The sequence below is a fragment of the Ovis aries genome, chromosome 13 (assembly GCF_016772045.2).
Source record: "Ovis aries strain OAR_USU_Benz2616 breed Rambouillet chromosome 13, ARS-UI_Ramb_v3.0, whole genome shotgun sequence".
NCBI classification, from domain to species: Eukaryota; Metazoa; Chordata; class Mammalia; order Artiodactyla; family Bovidae; genus Ovis; species Ovis aries.
The window spans coordinates 51,353,325-51,375,015 of NC_056066.1; the positions used below are offsets into that span (position 1 = coordinate 51,353,325).

The following is a 21,691-nucleotide window of genomic DNA, read 5'->3' on the forward strand; positions in this document are numbered from 1 at the left end:
GCTGGTTGGCTTCAGGCTCACAACTCATCATCCTGAACCTCAGAAGTGCTATAAATTGGGCTATCTGGGGCTGGGGTCATTTCAGGAAGTGCTGCTGACAAGGGCATCTCTCCTTCCCTTCTTGTCAGAAGGTGCTGACAACCTGATCCCAATGGTCAATATGAAACACACTTCATAAAGTACCCAGCAGACTGGCCACTGAGACTGCTGCCTTCTACTCCCAGGTTACCACTGCAATGGGGTGGGGACAACAGAGCAGGCTCAACGACACGGAGTCAAGCTGTGATTCAATTCTCCACAGCAGCAGATGATGCTTCACTTGCGTTCAAAGGATGGTAGAAGCAAATACTTAAGAAGTATATTTCTGCTTAAAAAATAACAACCACAATAATGGAGTGGGGGATGAATGGATAAAATGAGTTCTACCCTTTTGCTGGGTTCAATCTACATTGCACAGTATTGACAGTGAGTGCGTGTGAAGTCTTTGGACCCATCCACATCAAGATGCCTCTGCAACACCTACCGGGCAGGGCGATACACTCCTGATTCCGGGGCTCCCACTGGCAGTTCTGGTCCAGGGCACAGCTCCTACAGCTGGTCTTCTTGTTACAATAATACATCGGGTTATCCTTGGGGCACTGATCATACTTGAAAATGGAGATCTAGAACACAATGGACAAAAGCTTTTCTCTTATATCCACAGAGAGAACTCATGGTGAGGGCAACGGGGATGCTAAAAACAACAGAGTCTAACTGAGGAAGCAAACTACAAACAAACAGATAAACAAATAAGATGTAGGTGAAGCAGCACTGCAGTGGAAACATTCCAGAGTAATGTTCAAGGACACGCAATGATCTGGCAAGGAAATAGTGGATTCTCCTAAACACCATGTTTCAACTTATGCATCAGTAAAACGTGAAAGTTGAACCTGCTGCTTTTTAAATCATCTCCTAAACAGTATAAAAATTTTATATTTTATGATATGCTTTACCAACTGACAAAGAATGTCTTATAAACCGTCAAAAATTATAAAAGTTGAGCCATTCTTTTTTTTGCCTTATAATAAAAATCATAAATATAAGCATAAATTAGGCTGAGTCAAAATATAATGTAAGACAAGGAGATTTTGCCAAGTCTATTATTTCCACAATTTATTTTGGCAGCTACACACCTGACTCACTTTTACTCTCAAGTCCTAAACTGCTCCCCAACCTAGCATCGGTAGAGGGAGCACAGCATTACAAACTTCACACCAAGAATCTAGCCCTTAGCCACAGCCATGCCTAGGGACTGGGGCATACTCAGAATAACAGTCTTGCCTTCTTCTAAAACACAAACATCAATCCTCCTGGCTAGGAGAACCCTTGGAATTTGGACATATACAGCATCTCTTACTAAAAGAAACGTGACTCAACAGTAAAACCCAAATCAACACCAAAGATTTCAAAAATAATTCTGGGCTAGTATTTATACCATACACACTAAAACCTACATCTAACCCCACTTGGGATTTCCCTATGCTTTGAAATCCCTGAGAAACTGACCTGGCCTTCTGCGCAGCTGTGGTTCATAGGGACGCAATGGTCACCGCACCACTGGCAGCCGTTGGTGTTGGCTGTGCAGCTGTAACAATCCGTGAGCTGGTCACACCTGTCATGGTCAAAAACTGTGAAGAGAAGGAAAACTCATCAGCTGCGACAGCTTCTTTTCAGAAAAGTCACAGTCCCTTACAGCTGATGTTGAGCACAATATGACTGACGCAAAACGACAACAAAAAAAGTAACAGGGGCTGAAAGTAACATGAGGAGTGAAACTGGCAGGAAAATGTATTGGTGTGTTCAGGTTTAAACAGTATTTAGAAATAAGTAAACAATGTGAAGAAAAGCCATTTTGTACTCCACCCTCTCAACAAAAGTACACAGAAGATGAAAAACAAAGATAGAATAATTCAACAATAAGGGAAATAGGTCTGGTTCTTTGAAGACTTTTCTTCCCAAGAAAGAAATCAACTAGCAATTCACTGAACACCAAGAGCTGCCCAGGAGCCAAACAAAGAAGTATAGGAGACCAAGCCATTTCTCCTAGCTATAAAGGCAAGGCTGCTCTGGGTGCAGGAAGCAGGCAGCACACAGAACCCCCAAAAAGGCAATACACTTATATGTAAGAAATTCTAGGTTACTACAGACCTGTTGATTTCCCAGTGACCCTAGACGGGTCAAGGTCAGCAATGAAAGAGAAGCTACACAACTTCTGGCTCATCTATTCAACCATTCATGGGCATGGCACATGGTAGAATCCATGGACAAGAAAAGGCAGGGCGCACCCTCACAAAGATCCTAGCCACCTGCTCCTGAGGCTGCTCTCCCTGCCCTTGCTATCACTCCACGGCCTGGGCCCACACAGAAAGCAGAGTAAACCAGGAAGGTGACACTGGAGATGAGATCATAATGGATCATCTAAGGGAATTAAATACTATTTCCTATAAACCTGCACATTTAATTTGAACTTTTTAACATATGGTTAAAAAATAGCTACTTCACTGCTTTTATCCCTTTTAGGAGATGGTGACTAGCCCTAAAAAGTTCTGGTCATCTTGGTTCTCTAGCACTCACAAGACCACCAATGAACCTGGAAAGTTGACTGGATGGTCTTACTGAGGATTTATGTTCAGTTTAATTTGGAACATTCCAGGACAGTTGAAAGCTGCCTCTGTCCATCATAACTCACATAGTAACTACTATATCATGGTAACCCTAATAGTTAAGAAATTCAATCAAGATACTTTAAATAAACTGAAGTGAAAAAATAATTTGCAGAGACATTTTTCTTACTTTTAAAAGACTTTCCCACATATGACTTCACTGTATTGCACTGTGCTGACTGTCAGGAAAAAAAAAGGGTAATAAGAAGCTGAGAAGGTAAGGTAAAGAAAACTTGGACAATACAAGGGGTGGTTCTAGAAGCAGGGATCACTGCTCATCTTCAGCAACTGCCTGCCTTGCCATCACTGCTGTGCTCAACTAGAGAGGTTAGAAAAGAATAATACTTTGCAAAGACAGTAACTCTACCTCTATCTATTAGAACAATCTACTTCAACACAGCATTTCTGGATTAGCCCTCTTAATCTTATCCTTGATTCCAGCTTGTGTTTCTTCCAGTCTAGCATTTCTCATGAGGTACTCTGCATAGAAGTTAAATAAGCAGGGTGACAATATACAGCCTTGACGTACTCCTTTTCCTATTTGGAACCAGACTGTTGTTCCATGTCCAGTTCTAACTGTTACTTCCTGACCTGCATACAGATTTCTAAAGAGGCAGGTTAGGTGGTCTGGTATTCCCATCTCTTTTAGAATTTTCCACAGTTTATTATGATCCACACAGTCAAAGGCTTTGATATAGTCAATAAAGTAGAAATAGATGTTTTTCTGGAACTCTCTTGCTTTTTTCACAATCCAGCAGATGTTGGCAATTTGATTTCTGGTTCCTCTGCCTTTTCTAAAACCAGCTTGAACATCAGGGAGTTTACGGTTCACATATTGCTGAAGCCTGGCTTGGAGAATTTTGAGCATTACTTTACTAGCATGTGAGATGAGTGCAGAGTACATCATGAGAAACGCTGGACTGGAAGAAACACAAGCTGGAATCAAGATTGCCAGGAGAAATATCAATAATCTCAGATATGCAAATGACACCACCCTTATGGCAGAAAGTGAAGAGGAACTAAAAGCCTCTTGATGAAAGAGAAAGAGAGCGAAAAAGTTGGCTTAAAGTTCAACATTCAGAAAACGAAGATCATGGCATCTGGTCCCATCACTTCATGGCAAATAGATGGGGAAACAGTGGAAACAGTGTCAGACTTTATTTTTTGGGGCTCCAGGATCACTGCAGATGGTGACTACAGCCATGATATTAAAAGACGCTTACTCCTTGGAAGAAAAGTTATGACCAACCTAGATAGTATATTCAAAAGCAGAGACATTACTTTGCCGACTAAGGTCTGTCTAGTCAAGGCTATGGTTTTTCCTGTGGTCATGTATGGATGTGAGAGTTGGACTGTGAAGAAGGCTGAGCGCTGAAGAATTGATGCTTTTGAACTGCGGTGTTGGAGAAGACTCTTGACAGTCCCTTGGACTGCAAGGAGATCCAACCAGTCCGTTCTGAAGGAGATCAACCCTGGGATTTCTTTGGAAGGAATGATGCTAAAGCTGAAACTCTAGTACTTTGGCCACCTCATGCGAAGAGTTGACTCACTGGAAAAGACTCTGATGCTGGGAGGGATTGGGGGCAGGAGGAGAAGGGGGCAATTGAGGATGAGATGGCTGGACGGCATCACGGACTCAATGGATGTGAGTGTGAGTGAACTGCGGGAGATGGTGATGGACAGGGAGGCCTGGCGTGCTGCGATTCATGGGGTCGCAGAGTCGGACATGACTGAGCGACTGAAGTGAACTGAACTGAATCTTATCCTTAATGTCAGAACTGCATAATTCAATGTGGTAGCCACTAACCACATGTAGTTTTTATTTTTTATTTCTTTTTGGCTGCCAGTATGCAGAATCTTAGTTCCCTGTTCAGAGATGTAACCTGTGTCCCCTGCTGCAGAACAGCAGAGTCTTAACCACTGGATCGCCAGGGAAGTCCCCACATGTAGTTTTTAATTTAGTTAAAATATAAAAATTCATTTCTTCAGCCACACCAGTCTCATTCCAAGTGTTTAATAATCACAGATTGCTAGTAGCTAACATATGGGGACAGTGCAGAAATAAACATCTAGGTTCTGAAGTTGGTAGAAAAGGGGATTCCCTGGTGGCTCAGATGGTAAAGAGTTTGTCTGCAACGTAGAAGACTCAGGTTCAATCCCTGTGTTGGGAAGATTCCCTGGAGAAGGAAATGACAACCCACTCCAGTATTCTTGCCCGGAAAATCCCATGGACGGAGGAGCCTGGCAGGCTACAGTCCATGGAGTTGCAAAGAGTTGGACATGACTGAGTGACTTCACTTTCCTTTTCCTCTAGAGTAGGTATACAAAGTCTAGGCAATGTTAAAAATGTTTTTTCTTCATCATTAGCAAACAGCAGACATGGCATGTTTCCATCCACTACACAAATGTTTACAAACCAATTTTCAAACATCCATAAAGCATTTGCCTATGTTATTACTCGAATAATTTTGGATAATAAAACGAACACTGAAAGTTCACATAAGATAAGTGCCTTCACAATTGAGATAAAAAGATTTCAAATTAACTACATTTTAAGAAGAGGAAAAAAAAAACATACTTCTTTTAGAAAAACATTCTGACTTTATCTTTTCTTGTGCTTCAGGTGCCAGCTCCCAGGAGACACACTGAGATGACCCTGTGTCCCACACACACCGGACACCAGGTCCTGCTGCAAGACAAGCAGCTTCACTCTGGTGTGCTTCACACTGTTCCGATGTGAATACTAGGATGTCACTGAGGAGGAGACTATTAAAACCACCAAATACATACATGGTTCTAAAAGAAAAAAAAAGAGAGAAAAAGAGTTTACTGGAAACCTACATAAACAAATGCATGATACACTTTTTATAATCTTTAGACAAACCTCACATATCAAAAGTCCTGTAAAAAGTAATCTTTCAAGATCTCAAAAATCACTCTTATACCTTACTTCCCAAATTCCAACCTTTCACAATGGCCTATGACTAGTCAGAACAGTTACAATAACCTATCTATTCTTCTGGCTGCTAGCATAGATAAAGGCTCTCTAATCAAAACTGTGTAATGAAAACAGACCAATAAGAAAGAGATGAGTGCATATAGAAATTTAATGCACAGTACAAGCTGTATATCAGTGGAACAGATGATTTCTGTTCCAACTCTGATATGCCATAATCTGCCAGGAGTTTAGTACTAACCCACAATGAGGTATCAAGCAATTCATTCTCACTGTGTCTCAATTTTCCCCAAATCAACAGAGGACTAATTAAAGCATAAAGATTCCGTGGCTGCATTTTTACTGTATCTGAAAACTGACAGATTTCAGTAACCAAAAATGAACACCAGGTTTAATTTTTAACTTCATATCGGCTTACTTAGTACCACATTATGTAGTATGGATTCAACTAGTCAATTTATTGCTTGAATCAAGTAAGCACCATCTGCCTCCCAGTACAGCAGGTATTCTTAGCAATCCTGAATACTTCTGGTCACATCGGCCATGCGAGGGTAGGCAGAGTCCTTCAAAGAGGCTTGGAGCAATGAACTGGAAAGAACAGCTGCATCTGCAGCAGTCTCAATGCTCCCAGCCCACGCTTCTTCCTGCCTCCCCCAAAAACCACAAGGACAACTAAGTGAAGCACAGCTGGCCCAATCTGGTGCTCAATTAAGGGAACCATCATTCAAAACATGTGAATATCTTGTGAATCAAAGTTTCGCCTTAGGTAAATACTTCACAAAATTAAACTAACCATTACAGCAGAAATTAACACAACACTGTAAATAAACTATACTACAGTAAGAAAAACGTTGGAAAAATATCAAAATAGCCATGGTTTTTTTTCCTACGTGACTTCCTTGTCATGCCCTGCCCCCTCGAACCCTATGCATACACACAGAAACATATAGGCTCAAAAACTCCACTGGGATTATACAAAAATAAACACATTATAACTCAGGCAAGCCATTTCCAATTTTGATTCATGGTTAAACTACACCGTACGGTAAACTGTCAGCTCTCTGAGTTCATATAAAACCTCCAAATATTTTGATAGAAAATCCATTTATTTGCTAATTATCATTACGGTACTAACAGCTGCCGTTTAGCAAATGCCTATTATCTGCCAAGTCCTATGCTGGGAAAACATAATAAAGATGAAAAGAGCTGAGGCCAGGCAACCACAGGTAAGATGATAACAAAATTTACCCACCGCTTTTCCGATGAAAAGCATCAACAGGCATTTACTAGAAAACTTTAAGGCTTTTCCTTACTGAGGCAATACATATTACAATTTAAGATAACATCCCAAATTATAATTTAAAAAATCCTTCCACTTTAATCCATACTTATCAAATGTTTCTACTATAAGTTTCATTGCTAAGTTTCAACTAAATGTTTACTTTGTGAAAGATGTCCCTTTCCCCAAGGTCTAAGTTTTCTTCTTCCTTCACATCTCCAAGATAGGTTGCTTTCTTTTTTTTAATTTTATTAAAAAAATTTTTTTATTATTTTAACAACAAAACATTTTGTATTGGGGTATAGCAAATTAACAATCTTGTGATAGTTTCAGGTGATAGATTGCTTTCTTATCTTCCCTCATCCAAGGTCAATTACCTCATCTAACTTGAACTATGACAAAAGAAAACTTGAAAACAAAGGGAATCCTAACATAATATACATAGGCATTATAGCATTTAAATAGTTCCAGGACTGATAAGGCCAAGAATTTTAAAAGAAGTAAACAACAGTAATCACAACAGAAACAAAAATGAGAAAATTAACAACATGATTAGACTATTTTAACAAATAAAAATAAGGTACAAGTCACATAGCCACGTTGGAGCTCCTTTATAAGACAGATGCTTTTCCAGGGGCAGATTTAAGAAGAGCTCTGTGAGTTTGGGCCAGACACTTCCAAATGATGCAATGGAACACAGTGCAGGCTTCAGATAATACAGAGACCCGAACTGTATGAACCGCCACAGACTTGAGCTATATGAAGCACCAGAGTCTCCCACCTCTGTTCCCATAACTAAGTGTTTTTTGAAGTGCCCTCTTTTTAAAAATCTTTCTTCACCACTCAGACAAAAGGTAAGAAATGCAACAACCTAAGCACCACAAATGATAGCAAATGGCAGAGGGTATAAGACAGTAACTGCACACAACTTTTGTTGTCCTATGCACTCAGACAACACCAAAGACAGCTTACTTCTAAAACCACATCAACAAACATGGCATTAGAAGTAATTCAAATCCACATCAAATATTTTAAATATAAATCAGGAAATCCATACCTAACATAATTCTGTGAAACACAAATGAGATAAAGTAATCCTGCAAATAATATGTAAGTTCAATATCACTTCACATTTTACTTCATTTTCATTTTAAACATAAGAGAAAAGGAGCAAGCCCTTCTTCAATTACCTGTTGTATAAGACTGCTGAGTGGCCAAATCTGTTGACATCATGGTGGAGATCAGGTCTGGGAAGCACTGACCATCGGTCACAATCTAGGAGCAAGAAAAACACACTTCAGAAGGGACCACTATTCATAATCAATGGAGACTGGCATTTTCTTTGGGAAAGAAGATTGTAATAAACACAAACACAGCTCACAGTTTTTCTTAGTCACACCATTATTTGAGTTAAAACTCAGCAACAACAGATCAGCAAGGCATGAAAAAAAGGTAGGACTCTACAGCAATTCTAATGAATGAATGCAATGAAACCTCAGCACAACCAAAATTTAATAAATAAATCTAATTAGTGAATGCACCCAACTTCCATGACATCCTTATCACTCACTCTGTTGCCCATCAGTATTACCCACTACAATGTATTCTAACTTAATCAAATTTTACATTTTTCAAAGCTTACGTAAGTAAAGCATGTACATTCCATAATGATTTTCCACTCTATGTTGCTTTGCCCAAACTCAGTAACTAGAATAGGAAAATACAAGTAGAAAATTAAAACTACAATAATAATAACCAACTTTATCTAATTTTTAAACGATCCTTTCCTAGATCCCCCAGATCTACTTATTTTCCTTTGTTCTGATCCAAGCTAACGATCTCTCTTCTGGACCTTAATACCAACTAGTGCTGCTGAACCATACCAACCTCTGACTCACTGTCTCCTATTCCCAAACAAGCAGACTTTCACACTCACTCAATCTAGACATTTATTCAGCCTTGACAACAAAAGCTTTCACTTCTCCCACCCAGCCTAAACTCTGTGGTGTTCCTCACATGCAGAACAGAGGCCATCAACTCCCACAGCCTCCTGCTTCCTTCCCTAAAACCAGGGTGGCAGGAGCCCTTCCTCTTGTCACGCTTGACTTTTACCACAGCATTTAAATATGCCCAAGGAGGCATTCAACTTACCCCTTTTCTTGCCTTCACAGACAAGGGTTTTTTTGTTTGTTTTTAAGTGAAATGTTTTAAGTGAAAACACTGCTGTGTTTATCTCAACATGCATTACTTCTCAGCTTTCTATACTCTGGATCTTTCCTCCGTATCTAGAAGGTAATGAATGACCTCTTGGTTGCAAAATCTGAAAGACTCTTCAGTCCTTATTTTACCTCATCCCTCTGTCTGTCTCTTTGCGACCCCACCAATTGTAGCCCACCAGGCCCCTCTGTCCATGGGATTCTCCAGGCAAGAATACTGGAGTGGGTTGCCATTTCCATCTCCAAAGGATCTTCCCGACCCAGGGATTGAACCCAGGTCTTCTGCATTGCAGGTGAATGCTTTGCCCTCTGAGCTACTAGGGAAGTCATCCCTCTGCAGCCACTGGTAACTGCTTCCTCACAGGTCCCCAGTCTTGCCTCACTTCTGTCCTACTTCTCCAACATGCTTTCGCAGTCTCCATTCTCTTTCAGGCTTCTTTATGGATCTACCCCTTGGTTCTTTGCTTGTTCCTGATGACACATGCTCCCTATAGAAAGTTCATCCCCTCCTACATTTTCCCCACTGATTTCTATTTCTTTCTGCCCCACAGTCATCTCCACTTGAACATGCTCTCAAATTCAATTTACTCACTTCCTCCCAGATGCTGTCCTTCTAGTTCCAGTCTTAAGGGGAAAAACAAAACAAAACAACCATCTACTACGGCCCACACCAGATATCAGAGAAGGATGCTGTCACTGCTTTCAAAACACAGATTCCTAGTAATTCTCAAACCCATTTGTCTCTTTATCCTCACTGTTACTTCCACAGCCTTGGCTCAAACCCTCCTAAGAACTTTTATCAATAGCCTTGTTACACATCCTACCCCTCCCCAACTACACATCACAATGCCACACAGAGATCTCCCTCAGACACAAATACAGTTCTATTACCTCTTCTTTAAGATTCTTCAAAAAGCATAAACCCTTCAGCACAACACAGCAAGTCCCTCAAGTTCTGACCACACAGCTGCTTGCTTCTAGTTCTGCTGGAAGCCACTCTTCCCTGATGTGCTGCTAGGATACAGCCAGAACTAACTATTCAGAGGCCCCAAGTTTATGTAGCATAGTCTCTTAATACCTCTGTGTCTCTACACATGGGGTTCCTTTGACTGAGAAGTGCTACCTAACCTGGTCCAGCTGACTTCCCAGTGTTCTTAGGACCCAGCTTGCAAGGCCCTTCTCAAGAAGGCTTTCCCCACCATGTGTAAAATAGACAGCTAGTGGAAAGCTGCTGTATAGCACAGACAGCTCAGCTCAGTGCTCTGTGATGACCTAGAGGGGTGGGAGGAGGGAGCCAGGGAGGCTCAAGAAAGAGGGGATATATGTATACATATAGCTGATTCACACTGCTGCACAGCAGAAACTAACACAATATTGTAGAACAATTATACCCCAATTAAAAAAAAAAAGACTTTCCCTGACTGCAACCCTTATACCTAAGAGTTATGGGATGTTCACAGGCGTTCTCATACGTTCTTCTCAGGCAAATAACACCCTAAATTGCAGTGATATTGTCTGCTCGATTCTCTGCTTTCCCCACCATGAGGCCAAGGACTGTAACCTATTCCTTTTACAATCCCCAATGTACAAGCTCAGTGGCTTGCGCTTAAATGTCTGTTAAAAAAGAACATCTGATGATATTTACACAAAAGAATTTCTAATATTTGTTTTGCATGAACCAATACTGCCCTCTTCTGGTCAATACAATTACCACACCAAATATTTAAAATATGCCTGTCCAAGTATTACATCAAGCATGTATGAAAACAGTTTCAAGGGAATGAATAAAGCTAGACTTAAACCAACTCAACACAATGCTGGTGGTCACAATGACATAATACACTATATAAGGCTTTTATTTGTAACACAGGAGAGCCCAATCACCCCAACCCATCAAAGGAGGGACTTTAAAAGAATCAGATATAGAAGTAATGCTTTTTAATATATTATGATCAGTCAATTTAACATTAAAAATTCCATCTGGACCTCTTTCAAACAGCTTGACCACTATTAACTACAGATATTTTCTGTTTCTTTTAAAATGCAGGTTATGGATAAAAAAGATTCTTGAAGCTAAAATGGCTTTGGGAAACTTACCAATGTCATAAGCCATGAAATCTGAAGAGAAGCATTTGGCCCCATGGCTCATGGATGTGTCATTGTGTGTGTTTCCTCCAAACACCAGCATGGTTCCACTCACTATCACAGCTGTGTGCAAGTAACGGAAAAATCGGCTGTCCTTAAGAATGGTCCTTTTGAGTTTATTTAAAAATAATAAATACAAGGTTAGTTCTTTAGAATGTTTATCATCTATTTGTTAATACAAACATAACCATTTTCTTAACTTCAGATCCAAATGTGCAAATACTTTTACATTTTTCTCTGTATATAAGTAATTTTTCAACAATAAACGTAAAATCAAATGATGTAGAATTTTGATAAACTACGTTGAGTCTTAAAAATATTCATACCCTATCACTCTATAATTCTAGTTTCTGAGTAGAAATCATGTGAAATATAGATGGAAGCTTACATACCATCTTTACGAATAAGACAAGAGCTAGAAACCAAAGCTTTCAACTGTATAGGCTCAGTATACCCACATGATGGAGTATTACACAGTCACTAAAAATAACCATTTTAACTATAGATAATATGTATCCATAGTGAGGTCTCAAATATGTAAGGAAATACAAAAAGCAGAGAAACTACTGCTTTATAATTATTTCATAACTCAAATTCGCCATATATTTATTAAGATTAGCATACTTTGTATAGACCAAAAGAGAGTAGAATGAGGTGAGCTCTAATCTTTCGGGTACTGAGTCCATCTCTGATGATTTCATGGAATGATACCAATAACTGACCCCAATGATAATATCTTGGTCATCAAAAAAAGGTTAAAAAGCAAACTTAAGTACAACAGTGCGCATAAACTCAGCTATATAAAACAGTTTATTCCTTAGGGCTCTGAAGAACTAAAATTTTACAGTGGTACTGAGCGTATGGAAACGGAAAAACAGTAAAAACAAAAAACAAAACACAAGGCTCTAATCAACTTACTACAAAATTATAGATACTACTACTTTATCACCTTCTGCTTAGTTCATAGCTTATAGATACTACTACTTATCACCTTCTGCTTGATTCACAATTTCTCTGATTACAATGATGAAGAAAGGTATCAGAAAGGCTTGAAAACAAAACTGGAACACAATTTTCCCAACAGTTGACAGAATTCACATTCTAAAGTGAAAGCTCAAGAAAAAGTACCCACCACATCTGGGTGTCCACATCGTATCTGTAGAGGTCATCTGCAAGCCGGTACTTATTGGCACTGAAAGCCTTGTAGCCTCCGTGAATATACAGGGCCTTGGTCCTATCATCATAGACACTGCTATGGCCGTAGCCGCCTTGGACAAGGGCACCCTGGGTGTGTAATATACTCCACGTGTTCTTATCTGGAAAGAGAGCAAACAGTTCAAGGCAAATGTTGCAGGCTCCTCCTCTCAAATACTTAAAATTACCAATTAGCTGAAGACAGAAGAGATTTCGGGAAACTTGATACACATAATTTTCTTTAATCATTTTTAAAGGAAGGCCACCTAAAACTTAATACAAACCCAGGTGGCCAAACATCTTTGGCTCCCTGCCAAATTGACAGTAACAAATACATACTACTTTAAATTTGACATTCAAAATATATTCACTGAAAAAAATATACCTACCCAAGTCATATTCCTGCACACTGCTTATATATCCATAGAGAGGGCAGTGACCAAAGATAACCAGCATGACCACTCGGCCATTTTTCAACGTGACAATGTGCGCCGAGTGCCCAACCACTGCATACTGCTCCTTTGCTTTGGGGGACAACAACACCCATGATTCATTATGAATATGAAACACTCTCAACTCATTGGTCACATTCCCTGTTGAATCAATTTTTCCTCCATACATGTAAATTTTATCCTGGGGAAAAAATGTAAACAAAATTCTAAAAAATATCAAAAGGATCAATTCTAAACACAGAAAAGTGAACAGTTCAAAACCTCGATATTATTTTTAGCTCAAAAGTGTTAGTGAAAAGCACCTTTCAGTGAAAGAACAAAATAAATCATAATTTTTATCCCTAATACTTGGCCACTTTTCTTGGATTTCCTCATACAAGATTTTTTACAATATAAAATGATTTGGAAAAATAAAGTTGAAATAAACTACAAAACAGGGAAATGAAAATGACTATTCAATTACATTGTAATTCTTGGCTAAACTTGCTAATGAATGCAAAAGCTAATCTACACTAAGTTAATTATTAATCATTTAGTACCACACTCATAATATCCCAGTCTGACTTATGAATCCATTTAAATCTCTCAGGTTAGACTCAACTTTAACTTAACCAATTATATACCCCTCAAGTATTAAAGCTTTCCCCTAATTAAAACCAACAATGAAGTCAAAATCAGAGAAAGCAGAATGGGGGTTCCAGGGGTAGGAGGGAGGAGAGAATGGGGAATTATTGTTAAATGAGCATGGAATTGCAATTTCATAAGATCAAAAGAATTGCAAAGATGGATGGTGATGATGACTCCAACATTATGAGTGAAGTTACTATCACTGAATTGTACACTTAAAAATGGCTAAGATGGTAAATTTTGTTATGTATAATTTACCACAATAAAAAAGATTAGGAAAAAAATCCAACATTAAAAAGCTATCAATCATATAATATGATAAGAGTAATGATGGAAGAGTTGAGTTTCTAGCTTAGTACACAGTGGAGACATTTTACCTGGTATAATGCTAAAGAATGGCCATATCTAACAACCACACTGTTCACAGAACGGTTCAGTGCAAGCCACTCCCTAGAAGCAAGGTCATACCTACAAAACAAACAGATCATATTTTCACCCAAACAAGGAAACAGAACATCTTGGAGTCTTTATTTGTAATCTAATCCATTTTGGAGATACTCTTTAAATCTATGATGGATGTGGGGAGGTATCTGAGCAAACATATCTAGTATCTGTGCCTATTACGCGTTTGAGAACTCAGGAAGGGGCAGCGGGGCTACATTGTCTGGGAACAAAAAAGAAAACCAACTGAATTTTCTAGTGTTTCCTGAAAACTTCTATACACTAGATCACTTGCAGGTTGCATTATAGTCGAGGGACTTTCATTACTATAACTTTTCTTTCATTTAACCATATAAAAATAAGTGAAAGTCACTCAGTGGTGTCCAACTCTTTGAGACTCCATGGACTGTATAGTCCATGGAATTCTCCAGGCCAGAATACTGGAGTGGGTAGCCTTTCCCTTCTCCCAAGGATCTTCCCAACCCAGGGATCAAACCCAGGTCTCCTGCATCGCCGGTGGCTTCTTTACCAGCTGAGCCACAAGGGAAGCCCAAGAATACTGGAGTGGGTAGCCTATCCCTTCTTCAGAGGATCTTTTGACCTAGGAATCAAACCGGGGTCTCCTGCATTGCAGGCAGATTCTTTACCAACTGAGCTATCAGGGAAGCCCCATATAAAAGTAAAGACACACACTGAAAAAGGGATGACAATTAGGTTTAAAAAAATTTCTAGCGTTTCCTTTTCTTTGCCTAATTTACATTAAAAAAATTTTGTATTGGTGGATAATCGCTTTAAAATGTTGTGTTGGTTTCTGCATATAACAATACAAATCAGCCATAAGTACATGTATGTCCCCTCCCTCCTGAACCTCGCTCCCACTCACCAACCCATCCTGCCCTTCCAGGCTGTCACAGAGCACTGGGTTGAGCTCCCTGTGCTACACAGCGACTTCCCACTAGCTATCTTTTAAAATATGGTAAGGTATATGTTTCAATGCTACTCTTTCAATTCATTCCCCCCCATTTACTTTAAAAAGTAATATTTTCAAGAAAACTAGAATATCATTATACCATCTCAATTACAGTATGAATACATTTAAAGACCTTTAAAATACAAAATGACCACATATTCTGTCACCTAGAAATGAATATTATTAAGTAAACTTTCTTCCAGATATTTTTATGGATACATACAAATAGAAGAATAGATTGATAATATACATTTATACAAAGGGGATCATAATATAGGTGATAATTTTAATAAAGTATTAACTTTAAATCTATATAATTTAATATAAAAAAGAAACCAAAGGGGAACCAATGCTATTTTTATATTTTAAATGTTTACATTCTATAGTTTTCCCGAATACAATTTTTTAAACTATGAAAAACATTACTATATGTAAATAAGGTATGTTTTATCACAACATAATAGCAAAGAGGGAAATAAGTATCCATCAATAGTAAATGGATTAATCAATTATAGTACATCTATATAACAGAGTAAAAAATAAATATGCTCAAGCAACATATTATTAATATAAATCTTGAAACAATGTTAAGCTAAAAAAGCAAACTGCAGAATATTGTTTCTATAAAAACTAAAAGCAGAAAATTTATTAATGCTAAATATGTCCATATATATCAAAAGTCTCTTGTGTGTAATATGCTCAGTTGTGTTTGATTCTTTGGGACTCCATGGACTGTAGCCCACCAGGCTCCTCTGTTCATAGAATTTTCCAAGCAAGAATACCAGAGTGGCTTGCCATTTCCTATTCCAGGGGATCTTCCTGACCCTGGGATCAAACCTAAGTCTCTTGTGTCTCCTGCATTGGCAGGCAGATTCTTACCACTGCGCCACCTGGGAAGCCCATATTCAAAATCTAAAGACATGTATGTGAACAAATGACACCACACTCTCAGGATACTGACTGTCTCTGGGATTTTTGTGGGGCATGCAGGGGTCTTAACTATATCAGCAATGTTTTATTTTCTAACCTGAATGGTAAATGTATTAGCATTCATTATTTTTCCCTAAACACTTCCCTTTATCTTAAAATATTTTATACATGATCTGAAGCAAACATAAAATGGTGACATTCATTAAATATGAATAACACTTAAATCAGTACCAGCTATTGTTTTATGTATTTTAATATTCCACATTTTAAAAAATACATGAAAAATTATTTAGAGAGTAAATTCAATTTAATTTAAAAATTATACATAATTTATTTTTGGACAGATTCCACTAACTTCCTGCTTTGAAAGTTGAAAACATTAGCACCTATATTTCCTCCCATTTCTTCTAATTTTTGTTATATTTACATTGTCCAGGTTCAAATCATGCACATTCCATTCTATAATTTCAGAATTATATAGTACTGGATCTACATTTTAGCTGAATCAATCTTCCCATATTCCTCTTACCACAATTTCTCCTTCTTGAGTCTTTATTAATTGGCTAGATTTCACTGTCAAATGGCTTCTCCAAGGGGAGCCCCTATGTGCACCTTCCCCTAAATTCTTCCATGTTGGAGAATATCTGCTTGCTAGCTTGAGAGGTGAATGTGTATAATACTCATGGGCCATCCTTTCTTTCCCACACACCTTGCTGATGCTGCTCCCCTGAATGCTGCTGGTACTGAATGTTGCCAATGGAGGTCTGAGGCCAGTCTGATTTTTTTCCACTCTTGTGTGGTTTGTTTTTCTGCTTAGAAGTCTAAGAAGTCTCAATCATTCTCATTCTCTCTCCCTCTCCTTTCTTCCCTCCCTCCCTCCCTTTCTCAATCCATCAATGCATTTCTCTATTTTCACCCCTCAGTTTCTTTTTTAAAGACACAGTACCATACTTTACTTATGGTCTAAATAATTTATACACATCTGGGTAAATGTTTTTAACAAAACAGACTGCATACTACTGCAACTTTTATGGCAATCTACAAAGTGTTTCCTGAGAAGAACTAGGATGACTTCTGAAAAACACATATATATCCTATGTTCAAGTTTGAAAGAGAGGAGCACAAAAACAGAAGCAAATGGTGAGAGCCCAGAAACAAGTCTCCACATGACCCAATCCATGTCTCTCTCAAGTGACATGGAAGGTGCTCAATCTGTATCTCAATGCATGTTACTTTTCCTCAGTCAACATGTCAGCCCGACAGCTGGTCAGAGACATTAAGGTGCTGGCAGGTCCCTATAATCTGGTTAAGATGAACTGCCAAAAGACACATAACAAGTTGTCACTCTTTCACAATACAGAAAAGCAAACATAAGACAAGAACAATGCTGATGCAACAAAATGTGAGAAATGCCATGTACTGAATAAATGCTCCTCCTTATGGGAGCTGAATCCAAGATAAAGGAATATTCAATAACTGGTTCTAAGACTTGGACATGTAGTTAAGCAAAGACAAACCTCAGAAATTCAGAAATAGGTGTCTCCCATAAAGGTACAGCCATTTCTCTCACAAAGCTCCTCCCTGATGCCTGGTAACACAATGCTCATCCTGCCACAGGGCACATACTCTGCGCCTCCCAGTGGCCTGGTATTTCAATCTCAGTTTCTAGCCATCCAAAGACCACAGGATACACTCTGCAGAGACTGAACATGATCTCAGCCAGAAGGAGGCAAAGAACTACCTGAGGTTTCCCACCCAATAACTTGATCAAATTAGGTCTTATCACTGAACAATTATAAAATTCTTCCCGAAACATCTTGTGCTGTTTCAATCCACCTGTTCTGTTAGGTTCTTTTCTTCAGTCACAGCAACTATCTATATTATATTGGATCTTCTGTCTCCCATGTATCTTTGCTTTCCTCTAATTAACTTTATCTGTATTCACAGGAACATTGTCTATTGAGGTGTCAGCAGTTCAATTTTCATTCTAGGTTTTGCTGTAGGTAATTTATTTGTATTTCTTTACATGCACAACCTCTCATTTCATCTCATTTTGTTATTATTACCTTCTTGTCTTCCAGCTTGTTTTCTGAATTCAGATTCTCATTATTTTGATTCATAGGACAAAGCAGCTAGAAGAAATCTTCTGCTTTCAAGTTTGCTTTTCCTCTATGATCAGTTCTTGTCAGTTTTATATGCTGTGTTCTTTCCTTTTTACTTCTTTCACCATAGATATTTGCATTTGCAACAATGTCATTTCTTTCATCTTGCTGCTGTTCGATTGCTCTCCAGATATTACATTCCCAAAGTATGTGTGATTTTTCCTTTTTCTACCGTATCTAAGACAAGCTAATCTTTCCATCCTAGTTTTAGTGTGAGAGTTGGCATTTTATGTTCTATCCCCTTCTCTGAAAGTCTAAAGAAATACTGGGGCTCAGATGTGGGTGGTGTGTTCAGTCTATTAGAATAATATTTCCAAAGTCTACTTGCCTCTGAGATTTTGTTTGTGTCCTTCCTCAGAGATCAAATTTTGGGATATCCACATTACACAGAAGCTCTGACTTCTGGGTAGGGTCAGCCAGTTAATCAATTTCTCCACTCTTTACCTGATCCTTCTCATCAACTACTTCTTCTACTATTCAGTTAAAAGGGTTTAAAAAAAAAAAAGAAAGAAAACCCACAGTGATACCCAATCAGTTTGCTTCTTTCTAGATTTGGGGCTATTATTAGTGTTAACTCTCAGAATTTCACTGTTATGGTTTCTGTGGGGTAAAGAGGAGTAGGTCTTACTGTTACTATGTGCCTGTTTTAAGTTTATTGGATCAGGTGATACTCCTTACCTAGTTGCTCAATTTCCAATTTTATTTTTTAACTTAAAAAACAGCAACAACAACAACAAACACTTTTTGCTCAAGGAAAGGAAATTCAATGATGAAGTTTCAGTTGGAAATCTTAAACGAGAAGACCAAGGCCATTTGTTTTGCAAGAGGACCCTTGGGTGACATAAAATAGGAACTGTTTTTTAATGTAACAAAGTTTTGGGTTAACAGGGTCGTAGAGAAAAAAGAGTGAGGGTAATTCCTGAAATATACTTATCTAAGAGTATCGATGATCAAATTTTATGATCTAAAGTTCCAGAAATATTTCTTCTAAAAGGTGTCACTATATTTACTTTTCATGAGTCAGTAAAAATTTATCTGAAACTATATTAGTATTTACACAAAATACATAAAGCTGTAAAATCACTGTAGTTTTGATCAATTACAAGTGGAAAACATGTTAAAAATCTACAGAATAAGTGTGGAGATATATTCGTTAGATTACTCCTGTCTGCCCATGGACAATGCTTTAAAGTCTCCCTCCTCCACTGCTGTCGTGTCTAAATCAAGAGTCTCCCAAAGAGCTGGAAAATCATGGAAGATCTTCATCACAGGTTTGAGTTTCGAAAAATAAAACAGATGTGAGTTTAAGGAGTCATTCTGGGCAACAGGGAATGCTCACAGACTGTGTGGTAATGGGGGATCCAAATAGCAAGTGCTCCAGAGGCTGCACGTTCATCACATATGTCATTGTGGAGGAGGTGGATGCAGCATGAATGCAAAGCCACAAAGTGGACGGAAGAGATGTGTAACCAAAGAGAAGATGTTCAAAGTCCTGGTGCCCATTTAACTATGAAAAAGATTTTTGCTGGTGGCATTACTGAAGACACTGAAGAACACTAAGAGATTATCTTCACAGTAGGGGAAAACGTAGGTCATGACTGACTGAGGCAGTGGCAAAAGAGAGGCTTTTGTTTTTGTAACCTATGATGACCATGACTCCACAGACAAGACTGCTGTTCAGAAATACCACACAGTGAATGGCCATAACTGTGAAGTAAGGAAAACCCTACTTAAGCAAGAGATGACTAGTGCTTCATCAAACAAAAGAGGCTGAAGTGGCTCTGGAAACTTTGGTAATGTGAATGACAACTTCGGTTGTGGAGGAACCTTCAGTGGTCAAGATGGCTTTGTGGCACCTCGTGGTGGTGGTAGATATGACGGATGTGGGGACAGTTATAATGGATTTGGTAATGATGGAAGCAATTTTGGAGGTGGTGGAGGCTTTAATGATTTTGGAAATTACAATAATCAATCTTCAAGTTTTGGACCCATGAAAGGAGGAAACTGGAGGTAGAAATTCTGGCCCCTATGGCGGTGGAGGCCAATACTTAGCCAAACCATGAAACTAAGATGATATGGTGATTCCAACAGCAGCAGTAGCTATGGCAGTGGCACAAGGTTGCAGAAGGTTTTAATTACTGCCAGGAAACAAAGCTTAACAGAAGAAGAGAGCCAGAGACGTGACAGGGAAGCTACAGGTTATAACAGATTTGTGAACTCGGTCAAGTACAGTGGTGGCAGGGCCCAGCTGCTACAAAGAAGATATGTTTTAGACAACACCCATGTGTATGGATGAAAAACTCGAGGTCTGTATTTGCAACTAACTGTATAACAGGTTATTTCGATTTCTGTTCCATGCAAAGCATAAAGCATTCCAACAAAGGGTTTTAATGTAGTGGGTTTATTTTTCTTTTGCACCCATGCTATTGATAGCTAAATGTAATAGTGTGATCATAATGCTGAATAAATGTGTCTTTTTTTTTATTAAAAATGTGCTGTGCAAAGTTAGTCTTCTCTTAAGCAATTTTAGTTAACAACCCCAATGGTATGAAGCTAGAATTATTTCAGGGTGATGTTAGGTTCCATTTGAAATTTATGCACAACCTGCTTGGGTAGAGAAGCCATTGTCTTCAGAAATCTTAGTGTAGCTGAACTGACAGTTACTGTGTTGTGACCTGGAATTCACTGCTAAAAAGTCACCCAAGCAAAGTTACGGAGGTTTTTGGTTATTAACATAACTGTTGGTATATCCTATGCAATACATCTAAGTTGAATTATGGTAGTGATAAGTTATAGATGGGGATGAAGCTTGTATTGCTTACAGATTATAATAACCCATTATAATCTATAAGCAATAAACTAATATCCTCAAAATAATAACTTAAAATTAAAAAATAAATGTGGCTCATGAGGTTTACCAGTCAAATAAAAGTAACAGGTGACAAAAATATTTCTAAGAACAAATATTTGTGAAGGAAACAGATAATTCATTTAATCTCTCATTCACTTGATAAATAATTATTTGAGCAGATTCTATGCACTAGGCCAAATTGAGTGAATAAGCAAGGTCTCTAATCTTGGAAAACACAAGGTAGAAAAGGCAGAAAATGAGCAAGTACAACAATGGGCATATTAGTAGTATTAAAGTAGAATTAAAAATTATGAACACTGCTCTAAAGAAAATGAGAAATATGAAAGGAAACAAGGAGCACCTGTCTGAACTGGCTTATCAGGGAGGATCTCATTGTGGCACAGTTAACTGACAGGGTATGTAAAGGGTAAAAGAAACTATCCCTGAGGTACAATGGCAGGAATAGAGGAAATAGCAACCACAAGTAAGGAGTTTTAGGTAAGGAAGGAGAGTTGGTGGTGGCAGGAGGGGAACAAATTAGGTATCAGAAGGTAAGCAGTGGTCACATCAGGTAGGATCATTAAATCCCATGGGAAGCCACTGAAAAGTTTTAAGAAGGCTATAAATGCTAAAATATATATCCTTAAAAAAGCATTCTAGTTGATATTTAGAAAATGGATTAAGAGGAATGAATGAAAGCAGACAGACTTGATAGAAACATACTGCTGAAGCCTAGATGAGACACTGACAAGCTGGTCTTGGAGAG

At 38.4% G+C, this 21,691-nt stretch overlaps 1 protein-coding gene across 5 annotated transcripts in view; it reads right to left on the reverse strand.

Annotated features, from left to right (window-relative positions):
* ATRN (attractin) overlaps positions 1-21,691 on the reverse strand; it is a 184,848-nt gene that overhangs the window by 92,034 nt on the left and 71,123 nt on the right. For all 5 annotated transcript variants that reach the window (XM_027976837.3, XM_042229777.2, XM_042229779.1 and 2 more), the window contains 8 exons: positions 13,949-14,039; positions 12,882-13,125; positions 12,431-12,614; positions 11,251-11,405; positions 8,128-8,212; positions 5,281-5,498; positions 1,546-1,667; positions 524-662 (listed from right to left, as the gene is read on the reverse strand). In XM_027976837.3, the coding sequence (XP_027832638.1) occupies positions 524-662; positions 1,546-1,667; positions 5,281-5,498; positions 8,128-8,212; positions 11,251-11,405; positions 12,431-12,614; positions 12,882-13,125; positions 13,949-14,039 (1,238 nt within the window). The remainder of the gene's footprint in view (positions 1-523; positions 663-1,545; positions 1,668-5,280; positions 5,499-8,127; positions 8,213-11,250; positions 11,406-12,430; positions 12,615-12,881; positions 13,126-13,948; positions 14,040-21,691) is intronic.